Genomic DNA, 23965 nt, shown 5'->3' with positions numbered 1-23965 from the left:
AAAGAATAGTCGTATATTAAAGACCAGTCCCTCTTGCCTACTGAGAGTATGTGCTAAGAGTTTTCCCCTCTTTCTCCTGTACATTAGTTTTTCATGCTATACTGGGTCACTTCCATTAGGTAAAAACTTATTTTTTAAAAGTTTTAAAAACTTTCCTTGCTTCTTAAAAAAAATCTTGTCTTCACCCACTTCCCTTATTTCCTATCAGTCTCCACCCCATTTCTTTGCACCCTTTTATTGCAAAACACCTCAAAAAAATTGTCTGTACCCACTTCTACCATTCTCTCTTAAACCCATACTACTTTGGTTTTTGCCCTTACTACTGAAACTGTTCCTTTCAAGGTTGTAGTGATCTTCAATGTTGTTAAATACAGTAGTGATTGATTCTCAGTTCTAAATTTATTTCATCTGTTAGCAGCATTTGACATAGTTGATCACTCCTACCTCTTTCATTTAAGTCTTATCACTTGCCTTCCGTGATTCACTCAGGTTTCCTCCTACCTCCCCGCTTACTCCTCTCTAGTTTTCTTTGCTAATTCTTCTTTTCCCAACCTCTTAATGTTGTGATATCTCCTCCCTGTCTATACCCATTTCTTTGGAGATTTCATCTAGTCCCATGACTTTAAATATCTTCTATATGTTGATAATGTCTAAATTTAATGTCTTTAATTTCAACCTGTCTCACAGACTCTAGATTAATATATCCAATTTCCTTCTGTATATTTTCACTTAGATAGTATTTCAGCTGGGGTCCAGTCAGGAGATAGAAACCATACCATACCAATTATTTGAGCAGAGGAAATTTAATGTAAAGAATAGCTACCTAATAAAAGGTGGTTTAACTACTAAGAGGAGTACCTTATTCCAAAGTAATAAGTGCCCTAAAAAACAAACAAAAAAAAAAAAACAAACTACCTCTGGGCCAACCTCAGCACTAGTGACATTTTGAGTTGAGTAATTCTTTGTTATGGGGAAAGGAAGGAGGTAGCTTTGGAGTTTAGCAGTATTCCTGTCCTCTCTTCCCACTAGATGTCAGTAGCAAACCCTACCTAGTTGTGACAACCAAAAATATCTTCAAAGAGAGAATGTGCCTTCCACAGGAACACTCAGTTGGTCAATGATGACGAAACTTGCCAGGTGTGGGGCAGAACCACCTGCTTTTACCATAATATGTGGGCTGGCCAGAACTGGTTTATAGATTATGGCACACTGGGTAAAATTACAGTTGCTCAAGGGTGTAATTGGAGCTGCCATGAAGTCTCCTGGAAGAGGCCTGGGAAGAGTAGCCTGAGGATGTAGCTGGAGCTGATCCACCAGGGCTCCTGGGCTTCTGCACTGAATCATAAAAATGGGTAAAACCAAGAAGGGAAGTGTCTTTCCGGCCCCCTCATCTTGCATGACACTCCAGTGTCCTCTGTTGACAAAGCCTAACATTGTGCCATCTGGCAAAGGAGAACTTTATAGGATCCAGCCCCAGTATCATGAAGCCGGGCAAAGATTAGTTTCTGAGCAGAGAGACAATGAATTGATAACTGGCATAAATAACTAATAGATACCTCTAATTCCAAAATTAAACTTGTGATCTTCCCCAAGTTTTGCTTAACTGGCACTCTTCATCTCAGTTAACAGTAACACCATACTTACGATTGTACAGACCAAAAATTTTGGCACCATTCTTCACTTCTTTCTTTCGGTCCCTCATTCCATTAGGAAATTTTGCTTTGTCCATCTTCAAATTAGATCCAGAATCTGATCACCTCCCTGGTCTAAGCCACCATTATTTCTTGCCTGGATTACTCAATAGACTCTTCACGGATCACTCTGTTCTACCTTTGTCCCCTTAGAATCATATTCTAAACACAGCAGTTTTAAAACATCAGTTATATCATCTCCTTCTGCTCAAAATCCTGTAATGGCTTCACATTTTTAGAGTAAAGCCAGAATACTTAACAGTGGTCTGCAGGACCCTAAATGATTTTGTTCACAGTTACCCCTCAAAGTTCCTTTCTTCCTTTCCCCTTCACTCACAATATTCCAGCTACACTGGCCTCCTCTCTTCCTCAAACACTCTAGGCATGCATAGGACCTTTGTTCTAGGTGTTACTTCTGGCTATAACTCTGAGATGACAACCTGGCTAATTCACCTTAGTCTTTGTACCTCTTGAAGCAGTCCCCCTGAACCCTATTTAAAACAGCAGTCTTTCCCCTGCCCTAGCCCAGCATCCCCAGTCCCCTTTACTTTGCCCTACTTCTCTTTTTATAGCAGTTATCACTCTCTTATAATTACTATATATTTTACTTTATTTATTATCTGACTCAAACACCAAAACCCACCCACCACCACCCACCACCTCCCCATAATGTAAGTTTCACCATACAGTAATCTTTATCTGTTTTGGTCATTGATGTATCTCAAGCACTTAGACCAGTGCCTGGCACATAGTAGGCATTCAGTAAGTATTTGTCATATGAGTGAATGAATCTTTGAGTACACAATATATGATAGATAGCATTATTAGGCAGGAGTATAACATCAAATTACACTTTAAAAGAATTCTGGTGGCAGTATAGAATTGGAGGTGAGAGAAAAACAAGACAGACAACTGTCTAGAAGCTAACGGCAGTAATCTAAGATGTGTGTAGGTAGCACTTGCTTTTAGACAGTAGCAGTGACAATAGCAAAGAAAAAGTAGAATAGACAGGATAAATGTGAAACAAATAGGGAAGGTAAAACTTAATATATTTTAATGTGATGTTTTTAGCTTGCATAAAGATGTCTCCAAACTTTATAGGGAGTCTAGGAGGTAAATTAGTTTTTTAAATGCATTGTTTATAATACACTGTTTTGGTTTTTTGTCTTTTGGTATATGGTCTGTATACCTTATTGGTACCAGCAGGGTCCAGATTGATTCACTGTTAGGTAAATGAGTGTCTTGAGTTTAGGGCTTTTAGTAAAGAAAAATGAATATAAGAATGCAGATGAATTATTAATTTAAATGTAAGTTTAGAGTCTATATACAAGTCCAGGTTCTCTGGGCAACATTAGTCAGGAAATCACTCCTTCATTTTACAGAATGCACTAAATTATTCATTCTCGTTTATTTTCCTGTAGAATGCATAAACTTGTGAAACCTTCTACTGATAAGAAATATGTGGATCTTACTGTATCATTTGCCCCAGATACTGATGGAGATGAAGATTTGCCTGGACCTCCAGTAAGATACTACTTCAGTCATGAGACTGATTAATAGAAGTTATCTTAGAGTTAGTCCAGAACTACTTGCTTCTGGAAGGAGTGCACTTAAGTTCAGAAGCTAAAAAAATCAGCTCATAATACTATGAATTTCTCTCTGATGAGCTTAATTTAAGGGATACATCATTGGGAAACAACACTGAAGGATTGTAAAACAGATTGGAGTGGAGTGTACACTTGTCTTGTGCTTCCTATGTGGCTGTAATCACAAGCAAGTTTGAACTAGAGTGCTATTTTATAGTGCTTACAACAAATGTGTGTGTTAACTTCTGAATGAAAGGAAGGAGAAGATATTTATCCATGATAGAAGATAAGGATCAAGAAATTGGAATACAAATGCAACTATCCACAAAGTTTAATCCTATTTTGTGAATTTCTTTTTGTTTACTATTTAAGACCTATTTTTCTATCTGTACAAATAGTGCTTGGCACCCTGTACCTCTGATGCTAAGGCTTTGAGAATTTAACACTAGTAGGAAGGGGGAGGGGGTGGATGAAGAGTAGATACTGTAAATTGTGCAGTTCACATTTACTTTCCTGGTACCTCTGTTGTTTAACCAGTTTTCTGTACATCACTGTCACTCCAAAATCATTTTTCCTGTTGGTAGCATCAGTGTTGTAAGCCATGAGCAGTAGGTCAAATGATACATGTTAACTTGGACTCTGGCAAGCCTCTTAGAGAACCCATTAATGTGAACAGATAATTGGCTAAACATTTGATTCTTCAGTATGTGTTATTTTATTTGAAATGCTAAATCTGATTTCCATAGTATATAAGACTAAAAGGTTTTGTGAAGAGTGTCCTTAGAAATAGATGAAAACTAGAAATTAAAAAAATCATCACTAGTTGAGTCTTGATTTTCTTTTCTTCTAGCAGTCTAAGGGACAGTAAAAATATATATTCATTTTTATTTTTAAAAGAAGCTTATTTTATTTTCCATTCCCAGAGAGGGAGAAATTGACTAAGATAAAAATTTATTTTTTTAGGTCTTTATTGATTAAAACTTCCTGTTTTTTGATATGAACTATTATAGATGTTCATATGTGTGCTTTCATTAAAATGATATAAAGTATATTCACTGTAAATTCAGTGAGAAGAGCAAATGGTTCTTTTATTTCTAAGGCTATCATGCATTCTAAAATAATTAATATTTTATAGCTGCAGGAATTTGTCCCTCTCTGCTTTTCTTCTGCCCCTCTATTCATCTCATTAATAGGTGCTTTGATAAATTAAAAAGAAGATTCACATCAGTATTATTTCAATCTGGCATCCTTTATACTCTGTATTTACTTTCCTTTTATTCCATTTACAAATAGCTTAAATTACTTTGTCAGCGAGCTGGAATGTTTCATTCTTTTGTAAAAGTATCATATTAAAACATCCACTTGGGAAAATATATTTGGGTTAGGGGTGAATTTGTATAAAGAATACTCTGTATACTGAGATGTAGAAAGAAGTAGACAGGATAGGTTTAAAAGAAATAGCTATTAATAAGCAATTAATTTTTGTTCACTGTATCCTCCTGTCTCCCTTTGTGCCTATTTCAAGTTTAATGCTAAAATTAATTGTACTTAAATTGAATCCAGGAAGATCAAAGCTCTATGACTTAGAACTTTAGAAGCTAGAAATTATAAAAAGACTTTTGTATAAGAAACCTTTTTCCCCCTTTCATTTTGTTTGCTTTTGGACAGTAACTAGTATATTCCAGGAAGCCATTCATCCATCCCCAAAGATGATCTGATAGCTTGCTTGTATTTGACCTAAGTCTCCAGATCCCTTTAGATGTAAATTTAGAACCATGTTATCAATATATATAAACAAAATCAACAAATGTTAATTGCATTTTGGGATTAAAATCTGCAACCGTTTTGTAATTGATTTTTTTTTTCTGTAGGTAACAGTTATTTCCATCATTTCTTGTCTATAGTTCTCTAAGCCAGAAAGCCAGGCTAAAGTTAATGACAGTTTTTCTTATTGTTTTGTTTATTTTTGTACTGTGGTATACTGTTGGTGATTGAAATACCAGATGTAAAAATTAATGATTTGATTTTGTATGTACCACTGAGTAATTTTTTACGTATTAAAAATAAATTAAGAAAATTGACAATATCTTTATTAATCATGTTCCATAGTTGACTCCAAAAATTCTGATTCTGGTACTCATTTTGTCAGTAATATTGCTTTAGTGTTCCCTAATTTTCAAATGTTGCGGTCAGGTAGATACAACCATCACTGGGTGGTAGAGGAATATTACTACGAAGTGCTTTTGACCTAGAAATTCTGTTAAAACAGCTGGGGGAAAATGGTAGTGACCATGAAAAACTTAAAGGTCAGGTAAATCCCAGACTACTAGTTGGGGTTAGAGTTCAAAGCAATTATGTTACCTGTAAGCTTCTCATAAATTTTACCAAAGGTAGAACTTGAAAGTAGATGTGTATCTTTGTTTTCATTCTTTATTATTATGATACTTCCTGGTGATGCCAGTGACAAGCCATAAAAAAATGACTGTTTAGAGTCCACTATTTTATAATTAGTACAAATGAAGACAGGGAAAAAAAAAATTATTCTCTTGAGATCTTGAGGAAAAATCTCTTAACCTAATATTTCTTTCAACTACAGTGAATATAATCATAAACTTGTCATGATTGCAAATACCAGATCTTTTAGTATACAAGCCCCATGTATGGGTTTGACTAATTTACTTTTCACAGATTCAAAAACAAATCGAAAAGTTCTTATAGCCTAAGTAATCAGTAGGTAGTGTTCATTTTTATCTTGCCATCCCTAGGCATCTTCTTTTTAATTTAGATAATATATTCAAACGAATACATAAAGCATAAATATGGCAATTTAAGGAATAATTTTCAAGTAACTACCAAATACCCTCAAGTCAAGAAATAGAACATTTGACAGCAGCCCAGCAGCTCCCTATGTGTCCCTTCTGAATCACAACCAGCTCCCCACATATAGTCCTGCCTTTTGTGATAATTTTCCTTATTTTTAGATTATGGTTTTACCATCTATTCTGGTTTGGTAATGCTGCCAGAATGCAAAATACCAGAATTCGACTGGCTTTTATAAAGGAGGTTGATTTTGTACAAATTTATAGTCCTAAGGCCATACGTGTCCAAAACTAAGGCATCAACAAGAAGATACTTTCACTGAAGAACGGCCGATGGCGTCTGGAACACCTGTCAGCTGGGAAGGCACGTGGCTGGCATCTGCTCTTCCTTTTAGTTCAGGGTTGTGTTTCAAAATGGCATTCTCCAAAATGTTTCTGGGTTTCTCTTAGCTCCTCTGGGACAAACTCTGGGCTTCATCTTAGCTTAGCACCTCCAAACGTCCTTCTGTCCATATCTCCATCCATCTCTAAGCATCAGCAAGCATCTCGGTCTCTCCAGAAGTCTCGCTCAGCTGCTCTGAGCTCCTTCTGTCTGTGAGCTCTCTTACAGGACTCCAGTGAGTTACTTAAGACCCATCCTGAATGGGCCAGGCCTACGCCTCCGTGGAAATATCTAATCAAAATGTTTCACCTACAGTTGGGTAAGTCACATCTCCATGGAAACAACCAAATCCAAATATCCTGCAAGATTGGATTAAAACATGGCTTTTGGAGCAATATAATATATCCAAACTGGCACACCATCTATGTTTACTTTTGCCTGTTTTTGAAACTTCAGAATTACACTTTATGTATTCTTTTGTGGTCCTCTTCTTTCATTCAGTATTAAGTTTTTGTGATTCATTCATGTTGTTGCCTGTAGCTGTATTTCATTTATCATTACTGAATAATTTACCCTTGCATTAATACACCACAATTTATTCACTCTATTGACTTGTGGATAATTGTTAATTTTTTAGTTTGGGCCAGTTACAGTTCCACAATTATTATTGTAAGTATCTCCTAGCACAAATCTGTAAGAGTTTCTATACAGTATATATCTAGGAGTGGAATTGTTGGGTCGTGGGGTATTTATATCTTAAATTTTATTAGATAATACAGTTTTTCCTAAGCAACAGTGACTTTTCTCTACCTCTTGATCAACACTAGTGTTATCAGATTTTTAAATTTAACCAATCTGGTGGCTGTGCAGTTGTATCACATTGAATTTTTACTTTGCATTTCCCAAGTTACTAGTGAGGTTGAGCACCTTTTCATAAAATTATTGACCATTTGGATTTTCTTTTTTGTATAGTGGCTTGGCAAGTCTTCTGCCCAATTTTCTGTTAGCTTGGCAATCTTTTTCCTCATTGATTTGTAAAAGATCTTGAGATGGCCTGTCTTTTGATGGTTATATACTTACAAATATCTTCTACTCTGTGTATTGCCTTTCCCTCTTTTTATGCTGTTGTTTGATGAAAAGAATTTGTTAATGTTTATGTAGTGAGACATACCAATATTTTGTTTTAGGCTTTTTTGTGACTTGTTTTTTAAAAACTCTTCCCTCCCCCAGATCATAAAGATAATTTCCTATGTTGTCTTCTAAAAGCTTTAGTTTTGCCTTTCACATTTAGGTTTTTGAATTCATGAGGAATTAATTTGTGTATGGTGGGAGTCGGTTCTTTCTCCACTTTGCAGTACTATCACAGTCATATATTATGTCCATATATGCATAGGTCTTCTCTGTCCCTTTGCCAGTAGCATACTGTCTTTATCACTGTACCTAATTCTCTGTTTTGCAGAGCAGATCCTCCCAGTTTATTGTTCTATGAGAATGTCTTGATAATTTTTAGCTCTTTGTAATTTCAGTTATCAAATTTCTAATTGCAAATATGCAATTATGTTACTTGCAGTTTCCAGATCTCTTGCCAAAATTGTCCCTCTTTTATGTACTTGAACATGAAAAGCATATAGTCTGTGTCCAATAATTCAAGGATCTGAAACCCTCCTGTGAGTCTGTTTTTATTCTTTTGTTTCTGCTAGTCCTCGTACTTATTGTCTTGTTCTTGTATGTCTGGGTATCTTTAATTGTGTGCCAATGTTGTATTTGAAAATTTGCTTGTAGAAATAATTTGATGCTCAGGATGATATTTTCATCCTTCATTGGGTTTTTGCATTTGCTTCTGACAAGCACCTGGGCAGGAATATTTTGATCCACTTTCAAAGACAAAGATTTTCTGGGTAGTGTAGATTGTGCTAGTACTCTTACTTCCTGTTCACCTGTATTGCTAGGCTACAACCCTGCAGGGTTCCAAAGTGCAGGGTAGGGTTACTACAACCCTTATCCCTTGGCCAGCACCCAGGACTCTATATTTTGACTCCTGAACCCCTTAGTTCTGCTCAGCTTCAGTGGCTCCTTGCAAGTATGCAAATTCTCTGAGGTCACAAGTGACCCCAGATGAGGGTTCACTTTTTTGAATTTCCATCTTCTCACAAATAGTAATTCTTCACTCACTTATCAGTTCTCTAATGCCTTCCCATGCTTTTTAAATATATAATTTGTCCCTCTTAAATTTTCTAAGTGATAATCCAGGTTGCCTAGCCCACATTTTTTAACTGTTGTTTGTGTATAAAATATAATCAATTTCTCTGTAATCTTTTTATATCTGGAAACTGCTAAACTCTCTAATGATTCTCATAATTTATTTGCAGATTCTTCTGGATTTTTTACATAATCTTAACTTCAAATAGGGACAGTTTAATTAATGTCTTTTCTAAGATCCAGATTTTAGTTTTATTGAGCCTCTCTGTTGTACATTTTCTTCCTATTCCATTAATTTCTCCTGATCAATATTATTGACATTTTTTTATTTTTGGGGAGGTTTATTTTACTGTTCTTGTCTCTAGCTTCTTGAGATGGATGCACTCATTCATTTTCAGCTTGTCTTCTTTTCCATGTATGTAAAAGTTGTAAATACCTCCTTTTTATAACAAACTTATAAATTTGTTTTAGTCAGATTCCACAGATTTTGTGGACTTGTTCTTAAAATTTTTTAATTAAATTTCAGTTAAAATATTTTCTCACTATCAATCAGATTTCTTCTTTGACCTTTGAGTTATTTAGGAGAGTATTTAATTTCAAACATGGGGCTTTTCTAGTAATTTTTTTTTTATTTTACCTTCAGTTTAATTGCATTTTGGTAAGAAAAAAAAGTGACTTTTCTAAATTCAGACCTTTGAAATCGGTTGAAACTTCCTTTGTAGTCCAGAACATGATTAATTTTTATAAAAGTTCTGTGCATTTGAAAAGTATATTTTGTAGTGATTAGGAGTAGTATTCCACTCACATCTTTTAGATCATTTGTTAATTGTTATGTAAATCTGTGTCCTAACTGATCTTCTATCAGTTACTTAGAGAGCTGTGTTGAAATCATCCACTATGGTTGTGATTTACCTCTTTCTCCTTATTTAGCAGTTTCTGCTTGATATATTTTGAAGCTAAGTTATTACGTGCATGTGAATTTTAACTTGTTATATTGTCCTAGGGATTTGAAGCTTTATCACTATGATGTGTATTTCTGTAATACTTTGTCCCTTAACATCTCTCTTCTGTGCAGCTATACCAACTTTGGGTTGATATTTTGTTGGAATAACTATCCTCCATCTTTCAGTCTTTCTGTATTCTTGTGTTTTAGACACGTGTCTAGTAAACAGCATAGAGTATGGATTTTTTAATCCAATCTGACAATCTTTGTCTCTTAACTGGAGCACTCAGTCCCTTTACATTTAGTGTAATTATATTTGGATTTATTTCTGCCACCTTATTTTGTGTTTATATTTGTCCAGCCTGTTTATGATTTTTTTCTGTTTTCCTACCTTTATAATTTTTTATTTATTTTATTCCATTTGTGTCAGTTATTAATTGTCTCTCAACTCCATACTCGCCCTTCTATATTATGGGACTTTGGGACTGGGACTTTTCAAACTGCATTTCTCCTTTGCCATTTGGCTTCTTTTAAGGTTCCACAAATAGAGGACACTAAAAGGAGACTGGTAGGTTTGAGGTGGAAAAAGAGACTTATCCCCCTCCCATTTGTTTCCTGATCGTGTCATCATCACTTAAGCACAACTGTCCTCCCTGCAGCTGTGGTTGGTTCCCAAGATCCAGCTTTGTCTGGCACTACTGGCTTTTTTCTGGCACTCTGCAGAGCATCTCTTCTAGGATTCTAGGTTCTAATAATCCTGCCCTCTTCCCTTTATTCCCACAGCCAATAGCATCGGCAACTGCTTCCTGCACTTGCTGTTTCCATGATACTTGTGACCCTTTCTGACATTTTCAGTTCTCCCAACACCTGTTTAACCAATTCCTTATGGTAAATTATCCCTTAAAATAAATGGTATGGTTTCTGCTTTCTTTAGCTACACACATTTTTTTTTCCTCTACTAGTTTAGCGGTTTCTTTTAAGTATTACCCTGTATTAAAACATGTCTACTCAGATTATGTAAAATGAAAGTTTAACCATTACTTTTACCTTTTGTCAGATTTTATTTTCCAAAAATGACCACAGCAGTATTTCTCGTTCCACATGCTTTTCTAAAAGCTTACCACACCCATCAAAAGACAGAATATTTCCTCTTCGCTTGAATCTGAGTGGGACTTCATGATTGCCTCAACTAATAGAATTCCACCTGTGCTTGCTTAATCTCTCTTCCTTGCACTTTTCTTCTTGCTGTCTTTGGAACCCAGACACCTTGCTGTAAGGAAGCCCAAACTTGCCCACATGGAAAGATACATGAACAGGCACACATGAAGAGGAACAGACCTCAGGCCTTTGGCCAATATCAGGTGCTAGAAATGTGAGTTAATGAACTTTCATGATTCCAGGCCCCTGGCATTAGGGAGCAGAGACAAGCCATCTTGGCTGTGTCCAGCTGAATTCTTGACCCACAGAATCCATGAATGTGGTAAATGGTTGTTTTTAGCAATTAAGTTTTGGAGTTTATTATGCAGCTATAATAACTGGGAAGTATTCTATTGTCATCTATTTCTACCACATATTTTAATTGTTATGTACTTTAATATCTTTTAATTCCATAAAGAATTCTAACTCGACTAGTTTGCTAGAGCTGCCATTATGCAAAATACCAGAAATGAATTGGCTTTTATAAAAGGGATTTATTAGGTTACAAATTTACAATTCTAAGGCCCTAAGAGTATCCGCACTAAGGCATCAACAAGAGGATACCTTCACTGAAGAATGGCTGATGGCATCCAGAACACCTCTTTCATCTATGAAGGCACATGCCTGGTGTCTGCTGGTCCTTTGTTCCTGGGTTGTGTTTAAAAATGGCTTTCTCCAAAATGCCTCTGGGCTCCTCTCTCTCAACTCCTGTGCGTCCTTGCGTCTTTCTCCCAGGGCATTTCTCGCTTAGCTTCTCTGGGACAAACTTTGGGCTTCATCTCTTAAATTAACATCTCCGATCGTCCTTCTGTCTGCATCTCCACGCATCTCCGAGCACCTCTCAGTATCTCTGTCTGTTCCCAAGCATGTGGGGCGTTTTGTCGTCTCTTCTGTCTGTGTGAGTCTCTTTAAAGTACTCAGGTGATCTAATTAAGACCCACCCTGAATGGGCAGGGTCCACACCTCCATGGAAAGAATTCAATCAGAGCTTCCACCCTGATCATCAGACTAATGAATCTGCCCCTACAAGATTGCATTAAAGAATATGGCTTTTGTGGGAGGCATTAGTTTCAAACCAGCACACCTTTATTTTCTTTCAGCACATTGGAGATAGTTTTCCACTCCCTTATAATTTCCACTGTTGCTATTGAGTCAGCTGTCAGGCAAAATGTTGCTCCTTTAAAGGAAATCTATCTCATTTTTCTTTGCTTTGGTTTTATGCAGTTGAATTATTACATGTCTGGATATAGATTTCTTTTTACAAATCAGATTTTTGGACTTCTTAAATCTGGATTTGTATCTTTCATTGGTTCTGAAATTCTCATATGTTATTCTTCCCATTTCTTCCCTGGGGATTCTCTTATACATATGTAACAGATCTTTTTATTCTGTCTTCCATATCTCACACCCTCTCTTCTGTATTCTCCATGTGTTTTTGTATTCTCCATGTGTTTTTGTCTTCTTGTGTTTTATTCTGTATAATTTCTCTGACCCACATTCCAGTTTATTAAACTTCTCTTCACAGTTTCTAATCACTGTTAAATCCATGCATTGAGTATTGCTCAGTCCTAGAAGTTATGTTTGTTTCTCATTTTTAAAACTGCTAGATTCTTTTTATGGTCTTACCTCCTGCAGATATTTTCTATTCTATTATTTTTTAAACTATCAGGGTGTTCTGTGGTTTTGTGTCTCCTAATTTCAATATCTGAGGTTTTTATGGGTCTGTTTCTGTTTCCCAGCTAAATGTGTTAGTGGTCTCCCTATTACATCCTCCCCTTGATTAGGCCCTGAGTTTTGATTTTTTACCTCCATTGTTCATTCTTTCTCACCTTACTGTAGTCAACCACATTGCCTCATGCTGTCTTCAGAAATCAGTTTGTTGTGTGTGTGTTTTTCAAGCTTTCTATATGAAGGACAGTGTTTTATTATAGAATGCAAGAATTCTCTCCAGCCTTCTGAGATATTAAGAAGCTTAGAGCTCTTTAAATCTCTTGTGTCTTGGCTATATTTGGACCAACCCAGTTGTAAGGCTCTTGAGAATAAGGGATATTTATATATAAAAGCTTTTTGATTTTATAACTCTTATATCAAGTAACACAATAGTGAATACATAAGTATTTAATAAATACTTAGATTAATGCTCAGTTTTATGTCCTGCCTCCCTGAATGTGATCCCTTATTAATTGACACTGCTTCTCCATTTAAAAGAAAGTTTTAATCAATTTTGCACATATTTCTAAACAATTTGATATCACAGTACATCTTAAAGAAGTGGTTCTCAAATGTTGTGTATAGCATTTACCTGGAATGTGTGCTGAAAGGGCATATTTTTGGAACCAAACCCCCAAAATTCTAATTCACTAATTCTGAGAAAGGATCATGACTATGCATATTTTCAGGCATCCCAGGTAACTCATGTAATGAATTTTGATAACCATTTTAAGATACACTGTTAAAGAATTGAGAACTCAAGTGTAATAGTTAACCTCAGGGGTCAACTTGACTAGGTATTGTATACAGTGTGGTCAAACAATGGCCTGCTTGTTACTGTGAGGATACTTCTCAAGATGGATTTACATTGATAATCAGTTGGTTACATCTACAGTCAACAAAAAGAGTGCCCTCAGAAGTGTGGGTAGTGTCATCTAATCATTGGAGGTCTTGAAAGCCAGAATTGAGGATTTCAGAGATCAGAAGAATTTCTGTCTTGACTACAACATTGGCTCTTGCCAGGATTTCCAGCCAGCAAGCTTCCTCTGAAGAATTCAGACTAAGGACTGCAACATCAGAGTTTCTAGCTTACAGCCTACAAGTTCAGACTTGTCAGACCCACGGTGTATAAGTCAATTCCTTATAATGAATCTTTATATATATTATAAAACATACATAAAATGTGTATATATGTATCATGTTCTGATTCTATGGAGAATCCTGAGATTAATCCCTTTGTTCCCATGGTCCTGTTAGCTACCACAAGAAGTTTTTTGTTTGTTTTTTTTTAAACTCTGCATCTTCCATCTCCTTTAATACCCGATGGGCTCATCTGACAGTGTAAAAAATACTGAGTAGAGAAAGTGAATTAATTTGGACAAATAGTTTCTATCTCTTGGCCTCAGTGTTTTCACAGAATAATAGAATGTTAGAGCTAAGAGGTCTTTAGGAATCTATTCTAACTCCTTCATTTTACAGATGAGGAAACCAAACATCAAAGTAATTAGGACCAAGAGGAAAATATAGATCATATCTTTTGATTCTTAATGGATTGTATAACCAATTCCCAAATTGGATAACCATAAAAATCAATTTGGAAGCCTGTCTTTAAAAAAAAAAAAAAAAAATTGCATGAAAAAGTATCCCAGAGATTTTGACTCAATAAATCTAGTCTGGGACAGAGAAACAAGTCTTTTATTTAAAGAACTATGAATAATTATAATCAGGCACAAACTATACCTGTGAGATGTAGTGATTGTATTATTTGTCCTTTTACCAACTTTGTAGAATAATGTTACCAGCAGGTATGGGTTGATTTTGAGCTAGCAAAAAGATAACATCAGGGAAAAACAAAAGATATCGGAGGGTGACAAAGTTCATTTATTTTCAGCAACAAAAATACGGCATTGAGTATTTGGAAAAGGGCTTCTCCTAGTGTATTTCATGCCTTTGGCTTCTATATGGATGATTAGAATGACTCTTCTATTTGATAAATTGGTCAAATAAGATTTCAACAAAACCTAGTGAGATTTTTTTTGGAATTGGTAGAATTTAGGAGAATTAGAGGATCTGCTATGGAAGTTTTGTAAAGGAAATACATTTAATTGCATCCCAGAAAAATAAAAACCCCATTTAGAAAGAAATACATGTTTTCAATTTATATCTACCAGTTATTCTACACAGCCATATCCTATGGTTTCCCAGTAAGTTGGTTTTATCTGATAAGATACTAACCTTGTGTGCTACAGTGTTTAATTCTGGTGCCCAGGTGAGTTACTTTTGGTAGTTAAGATCAGAAGAAAGGAAGTAACTGTCTTTGAAAGAGAGATCTTCCTTTTGAAAATATCAATTACCAGATACATAAAGGTAGTTTTTTTCATTTTACTTCATGTGATGTGTGGATTTTTCTTCAGCCTCTCTCTTCTTCCTTCTGTATTGGGTTCTTGGCCTAGAAATTTTGGATACAAAAGCATAATTAATAAAGAATCAGTTTTGAGGAACGAGGAGGTTCTTCTCAATATGAATTAGTTTTTCCACTTGTGTTTGGAGCATAGGAGGTGTTTGATAAATATTAATTAAATGTTGAATATTGAAATGCTTTTTAATTTTACCTTTGACTTCTAACTTGGTTCTTAATAACTTTTTCTCTAGGAAGCATTTATTTATTCTTGGGTAGATTCATATCAGTTCCCCACTCTGCATATTTTAAGGTGGTGTTGAGTTTAAAATGTTAATTTCTGAAGCAGGGAAAGATGAGGAAGTATCTTTGACCACTGTGGTTCCATTGTTATCCTTGCCTTCTCTTATCAAAGAGAAAGCTGAATGCTGACATGGATTTACAAGTATCAAAGAACATTTCGTTTTCTTTTAGACAATATTTCACTGTAAACACCTCAACTTTCTCCAGGTCTCCATTTTTAATCTTTAGGTACTTTACAACTCCCATTTCCACTTTACTCTTCCATCATCTTTCCAGGTTTTGAAAGAAAATATACTCTGCAGAAGACATTCTGATTATTAGAAGACTTTCTACGTGTGACATTTATTCACGTCAATCCTAATTCTTATCTGAGAACAAAGAAATCTGAAATGAGGGAAGCTGAACAATTTCTTCTTCATCACAATGCAAATTGGACCTCTTCAGAAACAGAAAAATAGTAAACAGTTTCTAAAGCATTGACATTTCACGTGAACTGTCTGTTTTAGGTTAATTTTTTTTTCCCCTCTCCTGGCCCTGCCCTGATGGTGGCCCCAGTTAAGGAGCAGTGGCAATGGCAGCAAGGTCCCCTAGAAAATGAAGAGAAAATCCATCGTTTCTGGTCAAAGGAACCAGAGAAAGGGACATTGTGGTCTCACAAAGAAAGGAGGAGAAAGAGGATTGTGGGAATATATTGGTGTGGGTAACTCCAGGAATCAGTACCTTCACCAGAACAGCTATTAAACTGTGAAACTATTAAATTTCAGGAACTGTGTGAAGCAACTATTTTGAAACTCCAGAGTCAGGTAGAACACTGCAGCATCTATGGAAGAGCAGGAGGAAGAGACTAATAATCATATGTACTGATGAACTGCACTCTCCAGGCCATGGCTACTTTCACCTATCCCCCAGTATTGCAGCTGGAGGTACTCACCCTGGCCCCTGGTGCAGCTTGCTGATGCCAAGCTAGGATATTAAGACCTAGTTCCCCAAGATCCAGGTTTGTGCAGTCAGATTGCTGATCACTGCTTTTGATCAGCTACTTCAGATCACTGGGGGCCCAGCTCCATAGTTCCAAGCAAGAGGCAGAGGAGTCTTCAAAGACAGTAGTACCCTTCCTCAAAACTACAAAAAACAATTAAGGGCTGCACTTTCTGGGCAAGTGCCAAATCAAGAAAACACAGCTTTAAAGACCCATAGAAGAAGAAACTCTTAGAACCCTCGCTGGCTGGTCTTATCCCCTCCCCAGGGCAGTGTGGAGCCAGCCGGCACTACCTTTGTGGATCCCTACCCTTGTTCCTTCTGGAAAAGTCTTCTCCTGCTTGCCCTCTGCCCCCGTCAATTTGAGCTCCAGCCAAAAGCAGCTTAGGCAGCTAAGGTTGAGTAAGAAACAATTGAGTAAGGTGGCCTGGGAAAAAGGCTTACCTGCTTTAAGTCCTGTTGTGGAGCACTTGGGAGAGGGAGAAGGTCCGTTTCCTAGAGAGTAGAGGGGCATTCAATTCCTGTAAGCAGGGAAACTCCTAAGGCCACTATGAAGCACAAGTCCAAGACAAGACTCAGGCCCAAAAAGGCAGGGAGGCACTTGGCAGGTGAACTCACTGCCCTTCCCATTACATGGGACATGACTCCCAGGATTGTAAATCTTCCTAGCAATGTGGGACAGACTCCCAGGGATGATCTGGACCCGGCATCATGGGACTGAGAAAATCTTGACCAGAAGGGGGAAGTGAAATGAAACAAAGTTTCAGTGGCTGAGAGATTTTCAAATGAAGTCAAGAGGTCACTCTGGAGGGCATTCTTACGCGCTGTATAGATAACTCTTTTTAGTTTTTAGTGTATCGGAATAGCTAGAAGGAAATACCTGAAACTGTCAAACTGCAAACCCAGTAGCCTTGATTCTTGAAGATGACTGCACAACTATGTAGCTACATGGTGTGACCATGTGATTGTGAAAACCTTGTGGCTCACGCTTCCTTTATCCAGTGTATGGACAGAAGAGTAGAAAAATGGGGTAAAATCTAATGAAACAGGGTGGGATGAGGGGGATGTAATGTGTTGGGTGTTCTTCTTTTGTTTTTATTCTCATTTTTCTTTTTGGAATAAGGAAAATACAAAAATTGGGGTGATGAATGCACAGCTATATGATGGTACTGTGAACAACTGATTGTACACCATGGATGATTGTATGGTATGTGAATAGATCTCAGTAAAACTGAATTAAAAAAAAAAAAAGGCAGGAGGACCTTGCATTTGAATTTGCCTTTGGCTGACCTTAACAGGAGGGCTGAACTCTGAAGAAAAGCACCAGCCAATTCAAAGCCAGTTTGAAAGATGTTTTTTGCAGTGATTGGTTTGGTTTTCTTATTCTTGACACTCAAAAAATCTCAACACTACCTGTATGCAAACTCAAAAAACAGATATCTCAGGGATTAAATCGCTATTAACATTTTAAAATATTAAAACATAAGAGTGTTCAACAAAAGATTACAAGACAAAGAAATAGGAAATGATGGCCAGTCCAAAGGAAGAGGATAAAAATCCAGAAAACTAACAAAGACCAAAGACATTTAAAAAGTGATCTTCAATATGCTCAAGTATATGAAGGAAAATACAGGGAAAGAAGTAAAGGATGTCAGGAAAAAATGAACAGTATGAGAATCTCAATAATGAGATAGACATTTTAAAAGGGAGGAGTATGAAAGTCTTTCTCTCCAGGAACAGGGAGGGGTGGGGGGCATAGTTGAGTGCTGAGTGTGGCTTCTCACCAAAGAGTTTTTACTGCTAGGTTCTGACTCTGAGTCACAGTTCTAGCTTGCACAGAAAAGGAGTCCCCATGGTCACTGTTTCACCAATGCTTGGTGGAGGTTGAAAAAAATCCACTCCCTACTCAGGGCTGCAGCGAAAGGTTTCCCAAAGACTGTGATCTGCTGGGCAGACCAGGAAAGCACAGCTTCAAGGAGGTGGAAAAAAAAAACAAAAACTGTTTGGCATCTTCCTTTGAAAATGGTCTGCACCCCCTTTGTGTTACCCTGGTCCTGTTGTAATCAGTTAAACAGAGGCCAATTCTAAAGCTCTAGAATAAGTTGAGCCAAGTGTCAAAGAGGAAACTTAACAAACCAATCAACATTAATATTCTAAGCAAGAGAGAAAATGACTAACAGTAAACACATCAAGATATCAGATGCTTAGACATCAGCAAAAAAGTTGCAAACGATAGTAAGAAACAGGAAGATATGGCCCAAAGAAGCAAATTAACAAGTTGGAGAAGACACAGAATGTTTGAACAACTATTTGAAGATTTTCAAACAAATCTCCTAAATCAATTCAAGGAGATGAAGGAAAATATGGCTAAATAGATAAATGATACCAAGAAGACGGTGGACATCTAAGATGGCAGCATAGAGGAGTGGAAGCTAGTTTGTCCCCCCTGGAACAACTAATAAAAAACCAGGAACAACTAGTAAATAATTTCGAATAACTGCAGGGGGACAAACATGAACATCCACTCATCATACACCAATCTGAATTGGGAGGAATGACCGAGATCACAGCATAAAATCTGGAAGTAAAAACTGCAGATCCAAGCTGGGAGTCCCCTCCCTCCATGGCCCAAGCTGCAAAGCCTCATGGTGCTAGAGAGCAGCTCTCTCCGAGCAAGTGAATACAGCTCAGCTGAGCTCCAACTAGGGTGTTAATTAACAAACATGGACTGCCCAATACAAGCTACGAATCCCCAACAAGCAGACAGAGGCTTTGGGTGATGACGGACCTTGGAGATCCAGAGGGTGGCTGCAGACGCCCTAAAGGGGGCTTTCCCTGTTTCAGCTCAGTGGAGAAAGCCTCAGTCATTTTCAGTTCCCAGCACTCTAACCCAGACAAAGGTGGAGACAGCACAGGGAGGAGAGCGTCCATTGAAATGCTAATGGCCTCTCCCTATGGGCATCTATCTTCTCTAAGAGGAAAGAGGTGGGGCCTAGCTCTACTACCCCACCTTCCATTTCAGAACCAGACCCCAGAGCCTGGGGGAAAACAGCCAGGGGCCACACCTCCTTACACCAGTCTGGAGTTACAGGCTGACAGGTTGCCACCTGCTGGGCAGAAAAGCACAGTGACCAGAGGCATCAGAGGGTGTACCAATTTTCTAAGACACACCCTCAGGGAAACTGGATACTGAATATTTCTTCCTCTGGGACCGGAGCCTGTTTTGGTCTGGGAAAACCTGATTGGGGTAACCAAGGAAACCATGGCTAGACAACAAAAACTACAACCTACACTAAGAAAAACAAAGCTATGGCCCAGTCAAAGGAATAAACTTACACTATAACTGAGATACAGGAATTTAAACAACTAATACTAAAGTCAATTCAAGGAGTTTAGAGCAGATATGGCAAAAGAGAGAAACGTATAATGAAAACACTAGGCATACATAAGGTAGAAATTGAAAGTTCAAAAAAACCCAACTGGCAGAATCTATGGAAATGAAAGGCACAACACAAGAGATGAAATACACAATGGAAACATACAACAGATCTCAAGAGGCAGAAGAAAAGACTCAGGAACTGCACAATAAGGCACCTGAAAAACACAAAAAAGAACAGATAGAAAAAAGAATGGAAAAATACCAGCAATGTCTCCAGGAACTTAAGGACAAAACAAAAAGCAGGAATGTACGTGTCGTTGGTGTCCCAGAAGAAGAAGAGAAGGGAAAAGGGGCAGAAACAATAATAGAGGAATAATCAATGAAAATTTCCCATCTCTTATGAAAGACATAAAATTACAGATCCAAGAAGTGCAATGTACCCAAAACAGAATAGATCTGAATAGGCCTATGCCAACACACTTAATAATCAGATTATCAAATGTCAAAGATGAAGAGAATCCTGAAAGCAGCAAGAGAAAAGAGATCCATCACATACAAAGGAAGCTTGATAAGACTACATGTGGATTTCTCAGTAGAAACCATGGAGGCAAGAAGGAAGTGGGGTGATATATTTAAGATACTGAAAGAGAAAAAACCACCAACCAAGAATCCTATATCCGGCAAAACTGTCCTTCAGATATGAGGGAGAGCTTAAAATATTCTCTGACAAATAGACAATGACCGAGTTTGTGAACAAGAAACCTGGTCTACAGGAAACACTAAAGGAAGCCCTGCAAACAGAAAGGAAAGACAGGAGTGAGAGGTTTGGAAAAACAGTTTTGGGAGGATAGTAGCACAGCAATGTAAGTACACTGAACAAAGATGACTGTGAATATGGTTGAAAGAGGAAGGCTTGGATCATGTGGGACACCAGAACAAAAGACGAAGGATAAAGACTGGGACTGTGTAACTCAGGGAAACCTAGGGTGCTCAATGATTGTAATAAAAGGTACAAATATGTTTTTACATGAGGTAGAACAAATGAATGTCAACATTGCAAGGTGTTAAAATAGGGTAGGATTGGGGGGGAAAATACAATCAATGCAAACTAGAGGCTAGAATTAACAGAAACATTGTATTATGCTTCCTTTAATGTAACAAAAGCAATATACCAAAGCTAATGCATGGGGGGTGGGGGGTGGAATAGGGGAAGGGTATGGGACTGCTGGCATTGATGATGTTGTCTGACTATTCTACTTTAGGTTAATGCTATCTTTCCTTTTGTCACCTTCTAGCTATCAAGTTTTTTTGTTTGTTTGTTTTTCTCTCTTTCTCTTGCCTTTTTCTTTTGCCTATCTGCCTTCTTTGACTCTTCCTCCATCTTTGTGGAAGAAATGTCCTTATATAGAAAGTGGCAATGGTGCTCAATACATAAATACGTGACTAATACGGGGAACCGACGATTGTTTACTTAGGACAGAATGTATAGTGTTTGAACAAAACCATCTTAAAAGAATGGTTGATGAAGAAATCTTGAGGGCACATATTGAGTGAAATAAGACAGCCACATAAAGGCAAATATTGCAGGGTCTCACTGATATGAACTAATTATAATATGTAAACTCATAGACATGAAATATAAGTTACCAGGATATAGAATGAGGCTAAAGAATGGGGAGCGGTTGCTTATATGAGCAGAATGTGCAACTAGGGTGAACTTAAATATTTCGAAAGGACAGGGTGATAGTAGCATGTTGTGAGAATAATTAACAGTGCAGAAAGGTGTGTGAATTGTGGTGGAAAGGGTAAGCTCAGAGTCACGTATGTCAACAGAAGGAAAGTTGGAGGTTAAAGGATGGAGTGTATAAAACAGTGATCTTGTGGACAATGTCCATGATTAACTATACAAATATTAGAAATCTCTCTCATGAACTAGAACAAATGTATGACACTATAAATAGATGTTAATAATAGGCATACAGGAAAAAAAATATACCTATTGCAAACTATATACTATAGTTAGTAGTATTTTAACATTCTTTCATCAAGAGTAACAAATGTACTATACCATAAGTATGAATCAATAATGGAGGGGGTTGCTTACAGGTATGGGAGGATTTGAGTTTCCTTTTTTTGTCTTTATTTCTTTTCTGGAGTAATGAAAATGTTCTAAAAATTGAAAAAAAATAATTGTGATGGATGCATAGCTGTATGATTGTACCATGGGCATTAATTGTACACTTTGGATCTTTGGATAGTTGTATGGTATGTGAACAAATCTCATAAAAAATTATATACATTAATAAAAAGAAGACACAGGGTGAGCATAAAGAAGAATTTGAAAGCATGCAAGAAAAATGATTCATGGAATGAAAGGCACAATAGATAAGATTAAAAATACAATAGAGGCATGCAACAGTAGATTTGAACAGGCAGAAGAAGGATCAATGAACTAGAACACAGGACATCTGAAATCTTACAGACAGAATAACAGAGAGAGAAAAGAATGGAAAAATTTGAGCAAGGTCTTTGGAATTGAATGGCAGCATGAAGTGCACAAGCATACATATCATGGGTAAAGGAGAAGAGAAGGATAAAGGAGCAGAAAATATTTGAGGAAATAATGGCCAAAAATTTACCAGCTCTTCTGAAAGATAATAAATATACATGTCCAGAAGTGCAACAAACTCCAAACAGAATAAATCCAAATAGACCTACTCCAAGACACTAATCAGAATGCCAAATACCAAAGATAAAGAGGAAATTCTGAAAGCAGCAAGAGAAAAGTAATCCATCACATACAAGAGACACTCAATATTAAGTTTCCAATTTCTCATCAGAAACCATGGAGGCAAGAAGGCAGTGGTATGTTATATTTAAGGTATCAAAAAAGAAAAACTGTCAGTCAAGAATTCCTTATCTAGCAAAACTCTTTCTTCAAAATGAGGGAGATTTTAAATATTCACAGATAAACAGAAACAGAGAGTTCATTAATAAGAGACATCCCTATAAGAAATAATTTTGGGAGTTCTGCAGGCTGAATGGAAAAAATAGGAAGAAGCTTGGAAGAGAGTGTAGAAATGAAGATTATCAGTAAGAGTAACTAAAAGCGTAAAAAGACAAATGTACAGCTACTGTGTGGATACTGCTGGACAGTTCCTCAGAAACGAAAGTGTAGAATTGCCATAGACCCACAATCCCTGCTGGCTAGATATATACTCAGAAGAACGAAAGAAGGGATGTGAACAGACATTTGTACATGAAAATTCATAGTGGCATTATTCACAACTGCCAAAAAGATGGAAACAACCCAACTTGCCCATTAATGAATGGTTAACGAAAATGTGGTATATACATACAATGGAATATTATTCAGCTGTAAGAAGAAATGAATATCTGATACATGGATGATGTGGATGAACCTTGAGGATATTATGTTAGGTGAAATAAATCAGACACAAAAGAACAAATATTGTATGATCTCAATAATATAGAACTAATTATAATGAGCAAACTCATGGAGTTAATATTCAGAATATAGGCTATCAGGAGATAGAAGGAGGAAGAGAATGGGGAGCTGATGCTTAATGTGTGCAGAATTTTTAATAAGGTATTTTTTGTAAATGTTTGATAATGGACAGAGGTAATGGAGCACATTATTGTGAGTGCAATTAACAGTTGCTAAATTGTGCATGTGATTGTAGTTGATAAGGGGGAATTTTTAGGGTCATGTATGTCACTAAAAGGGAAAGTATAGACTAGTGAATGCTGTTGTGGACAATGAATGTGGTGTCCATTACAATAAAGGAATGTCCTTCCATGGAACGTAGAACAAATATAGTCACCATTAGAAGTGTTTTCTAATGGAGTGTTATATGGGAAAAAATACATGTAATTGCAAAATGTGGACTATAGCTAACAGTAATATTTTAATATTCTTTCATCAATTGTAACAAAAGTGCCATACTAATGCTGAGTGTCAATAATAGGGGAGTATGGGGGAGGAGGTTTTTTTTTTTTTTGGAGCAATGAAAGTGTTCTAAAAATTGATAGTGGTGATGAGTGCACAACTCTGATTATATTGAGAGCCATTGATTGTACATTGATTAGGTTAAAATAATTTAAGAGACTTGTGGGACACTATTAAGCATACCAAGATATACAGTATGAGAATCTCAGAGGGAGAAGAAGAGGAGGAGCAGAAGGAATATGCAAAGAAATTATGACTGGGAAACTTCCCAAACTTGGCAAAAAAAAAAAAAAAAAAAAGAATATGCACATACAAGAAACTCATCAAACACCAAACAGGATATACTTTAAGAGAAATATGCACAGACATGTAGTAGTCAAACTGCAAATGCAAAGGACAAGGAGAGAGTT

The 23965-nt window shown here is 36.8% G+C and overlaps 1 protein-coding gene and 1 long non-coding RNA gene across 3 annotated transcripts in view; one reads left to right on the top strand and one right to left on the bottom strand.

The window, feature by feature from the left end:
* UBA6 (ubiquitin like modifier activating enzyme 6) overlaps positions 1-5354 on the top strand; it is a 91940-nt gene extending 86586 nt beyond the window's left edge. For both annotated transcript variants that reach the window (XM_037829903.1, XM_037829902.1), the window contains exon 33: positions 3113-5354. In XM_037829903.1, the coding sequence (XP_037685831.1) occupies positions 3113-3248 (136 nt within the window). In that variant the 3' untranslated portion in view covers positions 3249-5354. The remainder of the gene's footprint in view (positions 1-3112) is intronic.
* Positions 5355-14387: 9033 nt separating this feature from the next.
* LOC119529464 lies at positions 14388-16738 on the bottom strand. The gene is made up of 2 exons (XR_005215870.1): positions 16651-16738; positions 14388-14976 (listed from the first exon to the last, which is right to left on the bottom strand). It is a non-coding gene; the product is annotated as an uncharacterized LOC119529464 (long non-coding RNA).
* Between the last annotated feature and the right edge of the window lie 7227 nt (positions 16739-23965).

Source organism: Choloepus didactylus, chromosome 3, assembly GCF_015220235.1.
Source record: "Choloepus didactylus isolate mChoDid1 chromosome 3, mChoDid1.pri, whole genome shotgun sequence".
Lineage (NCBI taxonomy): Eukaryota > Metazoa > Chordata > Mammalia > Pilosa > Megalonychidae > Choloepus > Choloepus didactylus.
This window is presented reverse-complemented; position numbering and strand designations above follow the sequence as displayed.